This window comes from Centruroides vittatus, unplaced genomic scaffold, assembly GCF_030686945.1.
Source record: "Centruroides vittatus isolate TY-2023 unplaced genomic scaffold, ASM3068694v2 contig_345, whole genome shotgun sequence".
NCBI lineage: Eukaryota > Metazoa > Arthropoda > Arachnida > Scorpiones > Buthidae > Centruroides > Centruroides vittatus.
This window is the reverse complement of record NW_027122170.1, coordinates 1,299,971-1,316,546: the sequence shown is the minus strand read 5'-3', so window position 1 is coordinate 1,316,546 and position 16,576 is coordinate 1,299,971. Positions and strand designations below refer to the sequence as shown.

The following is a 16,576-nucleotide window of genomic DNA, read 5'->3' as shown; positions in this document are numbered from 1 at the left end:
ATAACTTAATCAACAACTACTCAAAGTTCTAATTGAAAGTATTTTTGCAACGGTTCCACTAGGATTTACAATAATAAAACTTAATATCCGCCAGAGAAAAATCGGCGGCGCTACCTAATCCTTAGAATAACGATAAATAATTACGAATTTAATTATAACTTTTAATTTTTACCTTATATTTAATCTTGCCCTCACCCCTACGGATTGATAAATATGCCACTAACTAATAAGAAATGCGCAGATTTACTATAAATTAAATACTTAAGTGTCTTATAAGAGCTTAATTTGTAGCGAGTATTAAAAAATTAAAGTGAAACGTAACATAGAACAAAAAGATATTTGTTTAATAAACGTTCGCGATTAAATTATAGAACTGGCAGGATCAGACAGAGCCTATTAAATATTGTTTAATTTATTCAATTCTGATATCAATTTTGCGCAATCTTTTCTGTTATAACGAAACTTGATAATTTGCCAGATCAAATTCTCTTTTGTTCAAATGTTTTCGATATATTTTCTAACGCATTTTAAATTTTTTACTAAATTAGTTTTGAAATTTAGTTCGATCGTTCGGGGAAAATTTTGGAAGAAAAGACCGGCCCGAAATTTGTACCTTCCGCTTTGTCTTCCGTCTTCGCTCCTAAATTTTTGGTTCTATTTCTCGTCACCCGGTGGGCCCGGTCACGCCGGTAACGGACTGGCTAAAAAATTCCTCTTAGTGCCCACGGGCCAGAGTTTAAAAAATAACCTCCTACATTTAGACCAAACGTAGCCGGCATTTTTCGTTGTTAAATTTTAAAGTAAAAGTAGACTGTAACCAGGAGACTTAATATCAAATTTTTAATAAAAAATATAAGAAAAAATGCTTCCGTATTGACTAATAACAGAATTAATTAAGGAAAATTCGGCAATCGGAAAAATTTATTCCTACGATAAGATATATACCGTGACCAGTAGTAACAAATTTACCATGTATTTAAGAAGTTAATTACTTCGTTAAATAATTAAAATTCGGAAACATGTAAAAAATTACGATTTTGGAGAAGATTCGAATCCATAAATAACAACTAAGTTTAGAAATAGAACATCTCGGATCGAGATTTGATTCCGCAAGTGGGGGACGAATACCGATATTTCGCATTCGAATGGCGCAGTTACAACGTGTGGACATTTAGAATCCGACTTATTTAAATCTATTGATATATAAACTTAAGCGGACGTAGTACAATGCGTACTCCCATTTACAATAACAAATTGCGGGGCAGTACGCGAATAATAATAATCCGATCGAGTAAATACGTAGTTTTAGACGAATTTCTTGCCCGCCAAAATAAAATACGGCGTATTACGTGTAAGATGACAAGAAAATAACGAGCAAATTTATTTCACTTTTAATGCCGAGTAATCGAGAATTCCGTAATTAACAACTTTCCGTATTGTCTTGTATTGATATTTAAAGGACTCGATCCCTTTTTTAATTACGAACATTTTATGCTTAAACCAGCTTAGGACGGATTGACGCAGACCGTACTTTAGGGCCTGGCACTTTGAAATTCACTATTATTTGACGGAGAAGGGCCTCTCGCGTGTTATAGCTTAGCGAAAAAACCCGTCTCTACCTAGTCTAGAATAGGTTTAAGTATAAAGAAAATTAAATTGTATTTTATGTAATTTTAATTACAAAATTATCAAACTAAATGTAATTTATCAAATATGTCACTTTATCGTGACTCGAGTTAATTTAGTTTTTAACAATTGGTGTGTCATTATTTTATATTAAACGTAATGACATTCTTAAGAATAAGATTCTGACTAATTTTAAGTCGTGCGATAGCCGAACGGTGATTAACACAAGTCGGAAAATTGATTGAAACTAACCTAAATTGTTTTTGGGGTTAAAAACTGAATTTTGAAATAATTTTTGCTCTAAAAATCCCGTTTAGAGGGGGAAACCGGCGTTAAAAATATGCGAATTTTATTATTACTTTTCGCAAAGAAAAATATGTGATTAAAATGATATATTCCTAGCTACAGACGTAGACTTTTAAGAATGAAACGATGGGATATACCAGAGCATTTATCAATTCAAATGCTGGAAAAGTTTTAAGAATATAGCAACTTAAACTTGATTATAGAGAAATCTTCTTATATCTTGGCAAATCATTGGTCAAACAGGCGGAGGGAGCGCGAAACATTTCACGACAAACCAAGAATTACAATCATAATACTTCCGGAGGAACGTACCATCCGTGCATACGGGGGAGAGTAAATTCACAGCTTATCTACATTCACTGGCGCGCTTTATACATAAATATATTTATATTTTTGACTTAAAATTCCGCCATAACAATGCAAAACAAATAGAATTACATTATATGTAATCTATTATTATTTTCCTAATTAAATTCTGCTTAATTGCCACACATAAAATTCGTATACCGCATACAGATTTTGGTACTACAAGCGCCGAATATATTATGCGGATGTTAGTATTTTTAGCCAAGTTGACGCTTAAACGTATAATATGCATATACTCGTATCTATTACGGTGTTATATATATACAGTTGTGCGTCGTATAGAATGCGAGAGTACAGTACATAAGCCCAATATCTTTGAAGTACGGACGGATGCTTGCAGGTACGGGGAAGTCGACGTTTTTGCGTTAAGTATTTTCCTTATTTTCCGGGATGAATCGACTTATAACTAAATTCGATACGGTTAAAAATGCTAGGAAATTTAACATTTCTCGAAAGAACACGCGGAAACGATTCCACTTATTGATGACGTCATCTACGAGGAAGTAACACATCGAATTGAATTATTTAAATAGAAACTTTTTAAATTTTCCCCTTTCGGCGTTTATCGCAGACATTTTTAAAATAATTTCATTTCGGCCAATTTTCGGCAATTTATTTATTTCTCGGGGTGGGGTGCCGCGATTTTGGCGGAAAGTACGAATAAAAAAAACAAAAACTGGGAGAAACGTCGAGAACTACCGCATTATTATCGATTCCTCGGCAGTGGGCCTCCGGTGCGCCCAGTAGAAGGATATAAACTGTCCAAAAACACGGTAAAGAGATGAGAAAAATAACCGTGTTGGTGTCCCAATAAGTGACGAAACGGTTCCGTTACGCGCAGGTTTTTTAAATAAAAATGTAAAGATAATTTCGACAGAAGTAAAACAAACGAATCGGGTAAATGCAGGCGTCTAAAACCGTGCAAAAGTTTTGAAACATTTATGATGTTGCCATTTGGGTTAATAAAGAGAGTGTCGTTACGCATCTCGTTCACCTGTTACTAATTAAAACAAACCAACGGGTAATCCTATTTTGTTGCTACAAAATGCAATTTCGTCGAAATAAACCGAACGACCTTCGTGTACGACGGCGATATAAACGATACTACGTTAAACTGTGGTCGTAGACGTCGTTAATTGGCAAATTTTGCAATGCTATTTGTCAACCGTCATTAATTAAAGAGAGGGATAATAACCAGTTGGGGCGGCTTCGATTTTATTAAACAATATGCCCAATTCTGAAAGCTCGTCCCTCCGGGTTTATCAGATATTTTTACTGCGTTTAATTCAAACACACTCCAAACTACCAGCTTCGCACGAATCGACCCCCTTTAAAATTTTTTGAACAAATAAAAATTGATCGAACAGACCTATATTGCCATACACGGAATGTTACGTAGTCACATAAGCGAAATTGTCTATCTGTTACGCTCTGTATCTAAAGAATTATAGTATTTACGGCATTTTGCTTCTATTAAAAAGAAACTATTTTCGTGTTATTTTACTATTTTTCTTCTTTTTTAATGAAGTAGCGGCGGTGTGCCACGAGCCCAGTACGGAATCGATTAAAAATAAATCACCTTGATTTAAAAAAATCGATATATTGTGGGAAAATATATTTTGCTCGGAAAAAAATCGAAAAGATTTTTAGAATCTCACTCGTTAAACGTAATATTTTACTTAAAAAACAACGAAAACAATTGAGTAAACAATGTGGGACACCCCCGTTCTAAACTCGTCGCTTGCACGATGGCTACTTTTTTAATATGCCCGTCTTCGGAGGTTGGAAAAGGGACATTTTGTACCACCGGATGTTTCTGCTTGGCCACACGGCGATCCCCATAAAGGGGCCTCATGTCTCTGGGGCGTCAGGTCAGAGCCCCAATTCCGAGCGATAAAGAAAACCGATGGCGAGTCCACCTCGAACCTTCGAAACCGATACTTAGACACGCTTGCTTTTTCTCTCACTTACTCGTGTTTATTACAGAATAAAAGCGTCAAATAAACAATTATCCGGGTACCATTGTTAATTTGTAAACACGGCGTGGAGAAAACACGAAAAAAATAAAAAAAATACTTACGTTTTCGTGTTTAAAATAGCAGAGCATTTTGATCTCCCTATAAACACGTTTACTAGAGACAAGATTCTGGAAGACATTTGGCATTTTCTTCAAAGCTACTCTTTTTCCATCTCTTGGATCTGTAACGGACCTGCAATACACAAAAAGAAAAAAAAATAGAAGCTTATCAGTTACACGTGATATTCTTAAATAGATTAAATCCCAATAAATTTAAGTGTTTAATTTTATTTTTTGGTTAAAAGATGAACACGGCTAAAAGAGGTCAAGGTTAAAAAACACTGTATGTATATATACGAAATCTATTCAGGTTAGTTAGTTGCTCGTAGGTGGAGTTGTGTCAAGCAAGGTCGCAGGTGATGCACAAAATCAACAAATAGATGGATTTACGTTGTTGGAGCGTAATAAGAGACGACGATATCCAAAATGCCAGATAAAATGGGCGATAACGTAGTTCGAGATAAATAATATTTTATTTTATTTTTCGACTGTATACCTATCGCGTTACGGATCGAAGACAATCTCTACGATGGCCTTCGATGAATTTAAACTGGCATTGACTAATACAACCACACATATGTATGTGTATGTTGTTGTTTTAGCCATACACATGCACAAACACGCACAAACACACACCAAAAGAGAGAAAAATAAATTTTAAAGTGGCTATTTACATACTTTCTTCGGTATTTTGGGTTGTTAACTACTTTTTATTTAGTTTTCTTATCTTCAATTTAAGAAAATCTAAATTAAAATTACAAGGTGGGTTCTTAATAGGGCGACTATCCGATATAGTGAACATCTCTTGTGGTACTTGATATTACAGCAAATGTACAGTACACTAAATCGAGGGTTCAACAGAACAGTAAGTACCAACATTGTTCGCTATATCGGGTGGTGAGTACAAGGGTGATTGCTCGATATAGCGAAATCTCAAAGGACTAAGTTAAATCACTCGCTACGTTTATAAAACGTAACAAGGATCAACGATTTTGTTGACCCTTGCTTCTCTTCATTGCGTTACTTTCGATATAATTGCACTGCATACACTATATCGAGATTCCAGTGTACAGTGGTTAAAACACGAACTCGATACATAAATTTTCAAAAATTCACCATCAAAATTTATATCCAAGTCGTCATCATTAATAAAACTATTCAATCCTAATGATGATGATTGAATATAAGTTTTAATAACGATTGCACGGACCGCTCATAATTGTGATTACGAATGCTCCGTGCACTTTCTTTAATAGTCAAATTACAAAATTTAATTATTTTTTTTAAATAAGCTGTAATGATTGTTCACCTTCAAAACAAAAATCTTAATTTCGTTGTAAAGAATTTCATCGAGAAACTACAGGTCCGTTCGATTGGTTAGGATGGTGAGCATTTTTACGTAAATTTGACGTCATTTTTTCGAATTTTACATTGCAAAACTGAAGTAATGACGTCAAATTGACGTAAGTATGTGCACTATTCTAATCAATCGAACAGATTATACGATTACATATATATATATATTTTTTCTACGGATAAATATTGGAGAATTTAATCGAATAGTTTTGCGCCAACTTTTCAAATTTTACAATAGGATACTTTAGGAAGTTATTAATTTTTCAAAACACCAATATTCTCTATTTTTTAGGTCCCTCCAAGCGCAAATCCTGAATTTTCAAGCGCAAATAAGCGTAGTCATATATGTGCTTTAATTGGTTTGTAGCACAAACACCGCAAAAAAACTTGTAAAATACGACGCCGTTTCTGCTTTTTGGCCGCCATTTTTAATCACCGAAGCGGCTCGCTACGTCACAAATTGCGCATCGGGACGATCACGTGACGGCAGATAATACGAATCCCGCATTCGAATTATTTAAATTTAATTATTTTAAAAAGTAAATACGAAACTGAAACGTCGACGATGTTCGTTAAGCTCATTTTAGAAATTCGTTTCGCCAATTGTCGTATTGCAGTATTTTCAAATCGATTCGTACATCAAATTTCAAATAACGTACAAAAGTACGATGCGTGAAGGCTCCTAAAGCGTGTCACGCGTGAGCCACGTGACCAGATTTTTAAAATTCCCATTCATTAATTAACCACGTACAGTACGTATCGATCGCTATCGCTAAGTCTATCGATGCGATTTGAAGGAATGTTTACCTACTTCCTTTCGATTTTAGGATTCGAAAGTGTTCTCATTTTTTCTCGTGTAATCGCTCGATTTTTCCTTTATTTTTCTCTCTCGTCGGGGATTTAGGCGATCGCGATATTTGTCACGAGGTCATTCGCGATGTTGACGTAAAGCGACACGCGCTCTGATGACGAAGTGCCCTTTCGTGACGTCACACGAATCGCATCTGATTTATTAAGTTTGACCGAATACTTTCTAAAACAGTTGCAGATGTAATGATAGGAGAAAATAGGGCAGTAGGCAAAAGTCTATTATCTTAAACGCATTTTTTCAGGACATTGTCCTCGATAGATATTTAAAATATACAAGAATCATTTCCACCAATAAGATTTTTTTTTAATTAAGGAAAATTTTTTAAAAATTTTGACCAATCGTCGACTTTCGTTTCGTCGTCTGCCTCAATTTTTTAAAATATTCGTCTGCATCGAAATGAAATTAATGAATATATAAACACATTTTTTTCATTTTTGATAATTTATAACAGAAATTTTCGTTAAATCCGTACAAGTTTTTTAAAAAAGAAACTATCGGCCAACGTCACCGCGTTAGGTCGTTGATACCGTCATTAGCGCACGCAACGACGTCACACGCGCGTCGTAATACGTAATCGAAGAAAGGGCACGTAATTGGCGGCGACGCTTGCGTCATATTAATCGATCGCATTCAAACGCAGAAATAGGAACCCGACGTGCTTCCTGTACGGTGGCCATTTTTAAAATTTTATTAATAGCTCCTACGGTCGTTAAGAAAGGAAGAAAGATAAATAAAGAAAAAAATTAAACAACGAAGTGAGAGAGAGAGAGTTTTTTTTAGAGTTCGCTCAGCGTTGGCGAATAACCCGTTCTCGCATCCCGCTTCACCTGACTCGGCAACGCACGACGATTCCCAGCATTCTTAGCGCCAATAGCCGCTGGGGTTATTCAAGGTCAAACGGCAAGACGACCGACCTCGAGGGGTGTATTTTGTCAGCGCAGAAAACTTAAAAAGAATGGCAAAAAAACACAGGTCTCAACGAGGAATATTGGAATATTCTAGATATGCCAATTATTCGTTCGGATTAAGAAACATTTCGGTCGACTTCTGAGAAGCAGGACGTTGCACCGCATTGATTGTCGGGTCTTCGACACCGCGTCGTACCAACAACCTTGAACTCTCGCGCATCTCGACAGCTGTGTCATCGCACCGTCCGAGGCTGCCAAACAACACCACGCACCGCCTGGCGGTTCATCAGCCCCTGAGCTTAAACTTTTCTTCGTAATATAAACCTACGCGGCACCAAAATATTCTCGAAAATCGCCGGCACCCCGTTTAACAATGGAAATTGATTCGACCGGTGACTCCATCTGACGGCGGATGGCGCCACTAATTTGTCACAAGGAGCTTTACGCGGCTCGATTGACGTTTCTTTTTTTTTCCCAAGCGAAAAAAAGGAGGGCACGCGCATAAAACACCATGCTTTCGGTTGTGGTCGTCGGTGGCCGCCGCTATACCGGGGAGATCCCGCTTTGACGTCACACAAACTGGTCTCGGTTTGACCTAATTTCTTAAAGAGAACGGGAAGTTGCGGTGCGTCCCATTTTTATTCCCCAATTACTTTTCCTTTCGGCACACATTTCGATCGTTTCCAGTAGATGCGATAAGACAGAATGACGTTAGGACCGTAAATTCTTCCCCCCGAGATAATGTGTTCGAACACAGAAAGCGTGCTCCTTCCTACATCTTTTGAATAAAATAATACTGCGTAACTGAATTTCGGAATATGACGTAAACGGAGAGAACGCTACACGCTACAATACAAAAACACACGATTAAGTAAATATTATATACAGAAGTTAAAAAAAACAATAGGCCTAAGCAACGCACTGCAATGCAAAACCATTGTAAAATATTACACATCCTCAAACAATACGAGGACGCGTTACACACTCCGCAAACATTACGCACGTAGATAACAATACACTGCAATGAAGGATATTAGCAAACACAAACACAACACGTGGAAGTACTGTACTTGGAGTGTCTGCGCTACATCCTCGGTGTGACTTATTTGCATAATGTTTGCTTAGTGTCTAATAAGTCCGTGTATTGTCTGTCGAGGCACCGTAGTGTTGCATCCCTCGTGTAATCTCGCCAATTTTACAATGGTTCTGTGTTGTAATATAATGTTGCATCTGTTAGCGGTTTCTATAGCCACTAGTGGGATACCACGTACAGTACATGTGTGAAATATAGAGGATATATATAAAGGGGTTCACGCGCGTGTAAGTTATTAAGAGCACACGAGTTAAGTGATGGTGCGGGTGTTTTTATTTACAGTTTATAGTCGGTTGGAAACGTGTCTCTCTGTCGCCATACCAGCCGCTAACGGGTCCTACCACTCGCTCGCTTTTTAAAGAGGCACACATGTGATCCTTATCCATCTGTTTGCCCCACTTACGAAATTACCTGGTAAATAGAAACTAGTTAGAATCGAATTATTCTCGACGCTCGACGTATAGCTTAACCTGAATAACTGATTTTTATGACGACGGACGCGATTGGACACCAGAAATTTTTTAAACTCGTTTTCTCTGCTTCGTTGTATAAAAGTCTATTTCGAGGATCCAAAAGCGCTACCCCATTTTTAAAAAATGGATCGATTCCTTTCTTGTTTAATGCGTTTGGATGCAAACGTCGATCGCGTCTTTTTAAATTCATTAACCAATAACGAATTTCGTTAATTAAATATTTGATTGGGTTACTTGCTCGATGATGCCACGATATTCCCATTGTCGTTAAAGCGAAACGCCATTTTGGTGTAGTTTTCTTTGTTAATCAAATCGCGTGTCAATAACCTCGCAGTAACGAAAAGATTGACGCGTACACTATCAATTCTAAATATCGTTTAGTGCACTTTGAGATGATCGTAAAAATTGATTTCGGTTGATAATTTTCGTCCAATCACCTGGCATTTAAGCATCGACGAATACGAATATCAATCGCATCTTTCGATTTGATTACGTTTATGTACTCTAACAGTATCCCATTTTCGACGTAATTCTGGCCCGTTCCGTGTATTTTAAGTTCATACAATCGCCCGGAGCGTTTGTCTAGAGTAGATTATGTTCTCCCCGCTGCATTTAATGCCACGTCTGTTATGTTTAATTAGTATCTAGTATGTTCGACAATACATTGTAGTGTAGCTCGGTGCGTAACAATTCTCTTCTGTGTATCGTAATATGCAATGTTGCCGTTTAAACAATTAATTAGACACGCGTTTAATTTGCGCAGGGTGCGTTATTTCTTTCGGATCAATTCGAGAAAACATATAAAGTTCCTATAGTGTAAGGCGCCGACGTCTTAAATTACTTTGTATGAGGTCATTTGACAAACTGTAAACATTTATACGAATACAGAATCATAAATATAAACGGATAATGATCTATAAATATATCTTAAGAGGTTAGAATATATTTTAATTATATTTTTTAAGAGGTTATTGCAGTTATACGCGACGTGATCCACCGGTTCGGGATGGAGATACCCTTGACGACATCGGATATATTCAAAAGAGAATACTTAAACCAACGTTAGAATCGATAGCCGGATAGATAAAATTAACAATTAAACCTTGTAGAGTCTAGTTTTAACGCAGTGTATTTTATATATAAGTGTACGTGGCATTAAAGTATGTTTAATGGACGTGGAAAAAAGTTTAAAGCTTCAAGAAAATGGCCGGTTCCTTTACAGAGAACAGGAAGCCATAAATCGTTTGCTGATTATTTTCGTATGTAAAGCTTCTTTCTTTCGACTTTCTAAACCCTTTAATTATTTATTAAAACCAACAACAACAGAAGAACAGTTTCCTCTCGCAAAGTTATGATAATTAGGGATATTTAACGAGCGATACCTGTTACGTACCCGATCGATCAATATCAGCATAGTTAATCGTCGATATACATAAAAGGGGGCGCGTTTGGGATGCGAACAACTTAATAAAACTTCATCAGTCACCAAAGAGGGAAGAGTGACATATCTCCCTTATATTGGCCTACATCCAGAGCTGAGTCAGATCCCCTCTTCGTTCTAAAACCTTGAAACAAGGATAACACCGCACCCTGACTTTGAATGCAATTCGGGAAGCCTTGTAACCGTAGTTTATAAAATAAAAATCAATGCTAAGTGGGGGCAAGTATTGCATTTCGTATATCCAATACAGCTTCTTAATTCGCTTAGTCTCGCTGACACACTTTTATATAAAAGGACACATTATATATATATATATATATATAAAGTCACAGTGATTCGGCAATGAACCAGAAACCCATAATCGAATGGGGGTGAGATTATTTTTAATAATATTCGATTGTTGTTTCGTGTTAGAAAATTTGTTTGTTGAATCGGAAGTAAACACATTGGGAAATATTACACCGAATTTATTTGCATTTTTCCACAAATTGAACGGGATACGGGACGATACGCGATGCTAAACATTAATAAAAATAAAAAAAATATATAATTAAATAGTTTTAAAAATTATACAATTCGGCCGTTTAGTATAGTTTCAAATATATGAGTCAAGAGGAAAGAATCCTGAACATGTTTATAAACCAATTTTAGATGTATCACGTGAGCAATCCGGATATTATATACACCACGTTCCTCTCTTAATTATACAACCTATATAAATGCTTGTACGAGGCTCTAAACTGTCGCCTTTTATATAATTTGATTCCTTTTATAACCAAAAGGGGGTGTGGACTGGTATTCATTGATGGACTCGGCCGTTCCTCGACAATCAGATAAGGTGAGGTCGAGCTTGTTTGTTCTCAAGGAAGAGGTCGGAACGGAGACGACCAGTCGTCCACAAGGAGTATGGTCAACTTTACAAAGATGAATTTAAAAAAAAAAACAAAGTCACAATTGTTAAGCCAGAACGTCCAGAACGAGCTTCTGTCCCTCCACCACAGAAAGCAATATTCGAAGGGGGAGAGCACGTTGAACGTAATTTAAAGAACTATTTGGCCGTATCACGTGATCGAAAACTATATACGATGTAAACGTTCCATTACCGTGCCAATCATTGTTATTGTCAATGTTCGTAAAATAAATCAAAGGAAGGTTATTGTCTGAATTGAATTATCCTTTCGTAAGGGTATTCGGTATAGATTATCGTTTAAAACAATTCATAACGCGAATATATCTGTATACAAACACGCATGCACAAGAGCAATTATTGTTATTGTAAGGAAGGGGGCATTATCATATTTTTCTCGTTTTATTATAACCGAACCGAGTATCAACCGTTCGAGTTACTTCACTCTTGTTTCGTTGACCTTCAAATTGTTTCTCGGTAAGAGCCACGACGTCTCGTTTTCACAGAATGACATAATGGTAAGATCATCACCCCGACTCGTTATTCGGGGGCGAGAAAGAAAAAAGAGCCCCCTCCATTACGACATAATTAATTTTTCTTCTAATAGCATAATGCAATGGGCGAATCAATAAACTTTGCAATAAACTGTACTAGTTTTGTCACCCGGCGAGAGCGGGAGGGGGAAGGAAAATATGCAATTTTTACACGTTCTAACCTTGCTTTTGACATTTTTAGGAACGGTTGAAATACAACTTTTATAATAGTCACGCGAAATTATAAACGCGAACGATGTTTACCGGCAGAAACTACGGCGAGGTGTCTAGACGTCTGGTTGAGATTGCAACAAAAACTAAAACCGAAATGCCAAATAAATAATACGGCCGAGCTCTTATATTCTGCAGGGGGATGCCTTACGACCATTAAATAAAAGAGGATTTTCAAAAAGAAGACGAAGAAGAAGAAGAAAAAAAAAGAGCTTTCAAAATGGCTGAAAGAGATGATTGAGTCGAAGCAGTCGGAGCAAAGGACGTGGAGATTCGGCGCCATTTCCTCGTTTCATCTCACCACGTCGCGCCCAGAAACCCCGCTACAGTCCTCTTTACGTCTGCGGTATATGATAGGTGGTGCCCATTGGGTTGTTGACAGTTTGGGTCCATAAGACGAGAAACGTGGGAGTGGTACGTCCCGAAACCATTTTTCTGCAGAGTAAATGCCGCGAAATAAACCGGCGGCAACAATAAAACGATACAGACAATTCCCGTCTCGATAAAACACAAGCGCAGGAAAAAAAAGGGACCGACTCGAAACGTGAAACAAAAGATACTGTTTTTGGTAATTGACCACAATTGCCGTTCGGGATGGAGGTCACCGGCGATCACGTGTGAAAGAATGGCGTTAGATATTTTAACGCCGAGTTCGAGAGATGGAGCTGGACTTTTAAAAAGGTTGGAGATAAAATCGCGGTTGTAAAGGTCACTAGCTCGGTCAGCGAACGACAAGCGAATGCGACAACCAGCTGCTGCACGGATTGGCGCCAAAACTGTCGCTTCTTTGTTCCTTCGGACTGCACCTGGCACCGAGTCGCCTCAAGTTGTCGTTCTTTGTTCTTTGGGTTTTACGAAGACGCCAAAGATTTCAAAAAATAACTTGGAAATTACCACCTTGAGCGATCGATAAGTAAGATTTTGCCATTCGGCAAATTAAAGGATCGGCACCAATTCAAAAATACGGAATAATCGAGTTTATTTTCAATTAAAGGAAATCCAAACGAATTTCTTATCCGTTTCGCCAAGAAAAAACCAATCATTCTCTTAAAACCGAGTTATTTTTATATCAAACTCGGTGGAACGCAAATTTTTAAATACGGTAACAGGAAAAAAATTTAAAATATAGCCCAAACTTTCCGTATTTAAATTTTTTTAAGGAAAAGCGTCCCCACGCGTTGACAATTCGAATCAAAATGAAGAGTCCCATTGCGTCGGTTCTGTCGGTTGCCACGACGACCGGTCACGTGATCGCGACTCCTTTCTCGCATCTTTGTTTTCTGGTGGGCGGATGCGATCGCCGCGACTGGCGACAGCGCGATCGAACGGAACGTAATGAAAGGAATTAACGTGATAAAAAAAACTTCATTTCAATAAAACTAAATGGCGATTTTCACATTTAAAAAACTAAATCGACGTATTTATCAATTTTTCAAGCGATAACTGAGCGAGAAAGATAAAAAAATAAATAAATAAAATAAAAATGCGCAATTGTGTCAAGAAGAAGGAAGAAGGAAATAATCGCGCGAGCGTGTCTCGGTCACTTTTCAGCTCACTTTCATACAATACGGGATTTTATTTTAAAATATAACAACCATAACGCGAAAAATTCCCCTCCTCGCTAAATTAATAATAAAGTTTTCCGTAAGTTTTCTATTGACGCGACGCGACGCGACGCGCTTCGATCGCCGCGCCGGCGACAATGTCGCGGGCGAACTTCGAAACCCGATAGATGGCGCGCATCTGATCCCGGAACAGCGTTTCCTTTTCCGGTTTTGTACGCGAACAGCTGGTCGACTGGAAAGGGGGGAGGGGAATATATTTCTGACAATCTCGAATAGAAAACACAAAGAGAAGGCGAATCCGTAGGTGTTCTTCAATGACGAATTAGGCGGAAACGCAAAGGGGGAGGAAATCGACAGGAAACGGCGTTCGGCTATCTTTTTCGGGGGGGAATAAAACTGTCCCTGGAGTAAGTAACAGAACCTCTTACGTCACACGCAGATTAGGAGTAGAAAGTGCGGCATTTTATCGGATTTTCGTGGAAGGAGTTCAATAATCAGCTGGGGTGATGGGCAATATGCCATCAGTGTAGGTGATAAACCATTGGTAGGATGGGAAGGGAAAACATTCGGATTAAAAATAACCGAGGCCACCACGACGTAAGTTGTTTCGTGAACTATTTATAAAGAAGACACTCCCAGGTTAAAGAAATAGATGGTCAAAAGCACCAACACGGCGGGTCAGATCATTATCCTGAAATTTAACGGTTAAAAAAGAAAAAACTCCCCATACTCTCTTCGAATCCGTTCGGAAGGGGGGGATTAAAAACGTATACACACACATAAGGGAGGTTTACTTATCGCCCGAAACAGTATAAAGATAAAATATGTCTTGAGAAAATACAAGCACCAAATGTGACCACGTGCTTTAGTATGGTCTGTTGTACAGGATAATTAGAGGGTCCGGTCCGTCCCTCCGTGGAATACGTAGGACCAGGTGGTAGTCGAGGACTGTGACCTCACCCTGCACACCTGCCCGGGACCGGGTGCAGACGAAATAGAAAATAGAAAGGAAATGCTCTCTCTTCTTTTATGACCCGTCCCTCGAATTTTCGAGTGGTGTTACTGCGGGTGGTTGAGAAAAACTAGAAATTCCCGAATTTAAGAAGCGCAGCGAGCGTCAAAGGAAACGGAAACCGAAAAATTCCTGTGCGTTAACCGTAACAATTGAGAAAAAGTTATTTAGAAAATAAGAATTTTTACACTAGAAAACACAAGGAATATGACAGGCAATTAAAACACACATACACTTAACTAGTGTTATTATATACACACATTAACGAGCTATAATAAAGAAACAATTGTTGTATATAATACACAATTGTGAATAATGCCGTGTTTTATTTAGTTATATTAAACGACGAAGAATAGTGTTTCTGTTAAAGGGAAATTAGAGTAGTCTTATCGAAAAGGGTCTTGCTTGTCTTCTATTAAAAGTTAACTAACGAAGGGCGGATATGAGGCCAAAGATACATCGCACTTTCCCTGACCAAACTCGAAACTACACAACTAAGGCCTTCGCAATAACACTATAAACATTGTTAATTAATTAACTTTTAAAAAAATAAATAAATAAACAGAACCGCGAGGTGTTAATCATTTAAAATGCTCGACTCGATTGTTTAGCATAATCAGATGACAAATTTTAATCAGTTGTCATCGCAAATATCCGATAGTCAATGGGCAATTAGTAATGTCAATCATAATATATTTCAAATACATTAATGCCAAACGGTGGGCATAAGAAGGGTGGAATAGGCGATTGGGATTAGCGGGCATAATCAATTAGCGATTACAATTTTTTGGAAACGTTTGACTTTGGCTAAACCGAAGGAACGGGTAAGTGAGACAAAAACACCCACAAGAATTGACAGAAAAGGGTATACTCACCACACGACTCCGAAAGCTCCGTAACCAATAGGTCTGTCCGGCTGGATGTTTTGGGAAGATTGGTAATAGGGTTGGGCAGCGGCTAAGATAGCCTGTTGCGATGTAGCAGAGGCCATCCCCGGGAAAGCCATCATGTGCCTACTGGTTCGAGCCCCTACCATCGCCATTACCCAGACAATGCGGACAAAATGTGATGGGAAAACTACACCGAGCGCTCCATTATCCTGTTATTTCCCATCGTCGAAACGAAATAAACCACCACATCAGGAATGTCGATGATGCTTTTTCCCAGCCGATCTTGCGCTTCTTTACGGATCACAAATATAACATCGTCAACATCCACGACACCCGTACTGACCAACCGTACCCCATACCACACCGTAGACACAATAAAAGGTACTCATGAGTTTCCCATAATACATTGCGAGTAATATACGCTGGCGTAGCGCGCACCCCCATCTGGTGGCCCGAATGCGAGTCAAGCGAGCAAAAAAATAAAATAAAATGAATCCCGTCTCGTTTATCAATTAACAAACGGCATAGAGATCAGGCATTTAAACGTAAAAGTCAAATTTTAGTGAAGAAAAACTTTTTTTTAAATTTCGGAGCCTTAAATGGCTTATTTATAAGGAATACGTAATTAAAAATAAGTAAATAAATTGGAATATTTTCGTAATGGCGAAATTTATAGTTTGGAAAATAACGGGAATGGTTTCTGGCAGCTGCAAAGTGTCTTTAAAGCAGATTTTTCCTTGAAACTCCTCATTATATTTGCTGAATATTATTATAATAAATTGCGACCAAGGACAAAATGAAAATTTTCTTCTGATATTATCAAGGACGAATGATATGGCGCATGAATATTTTTCCAAAAATTTCTTAATTAAAAGTTTTCGTTATCCTTGCTATTATTATTATTAAAATTAATCAAATGTT

The 16,576-nt window shown here is 37.8% G+C and overlaps 1 protein-coding gene across 2 annotated transcripts in view; it reads right to left on the bottom strand.

The window, feature by feature from the left end:
• The window catches only part of nmo (serine/threonine-protein kinase nemo), a 59,469-nt gene extending 43,423 nt beyond the window's left edge, over positions 1-16,046 (bottom strand). For both annotated transcript variants that reach the window (XM_067269004.1, XM_067269005.1), the window contains exons 1-2: positions 15,641-16,046; positions 4,379-4,508 (exon numbers count right to left, since the gene is read on the bottom strand). In XM_067269004.1, coding sequence (XP_067125105.1) covers positions 4,379-4,508; positions 15,641-15,807 — 297 coding nt within the window. In that variant the 5' untranslated portion in view covers positions 15,808-16,046. The remainder of the gene's footprint in view (positions 1-4,378; positions 4,509-15,640) is intronic.
• Positions 16,047-16,576: the final 530 nt, after the last annotated feature.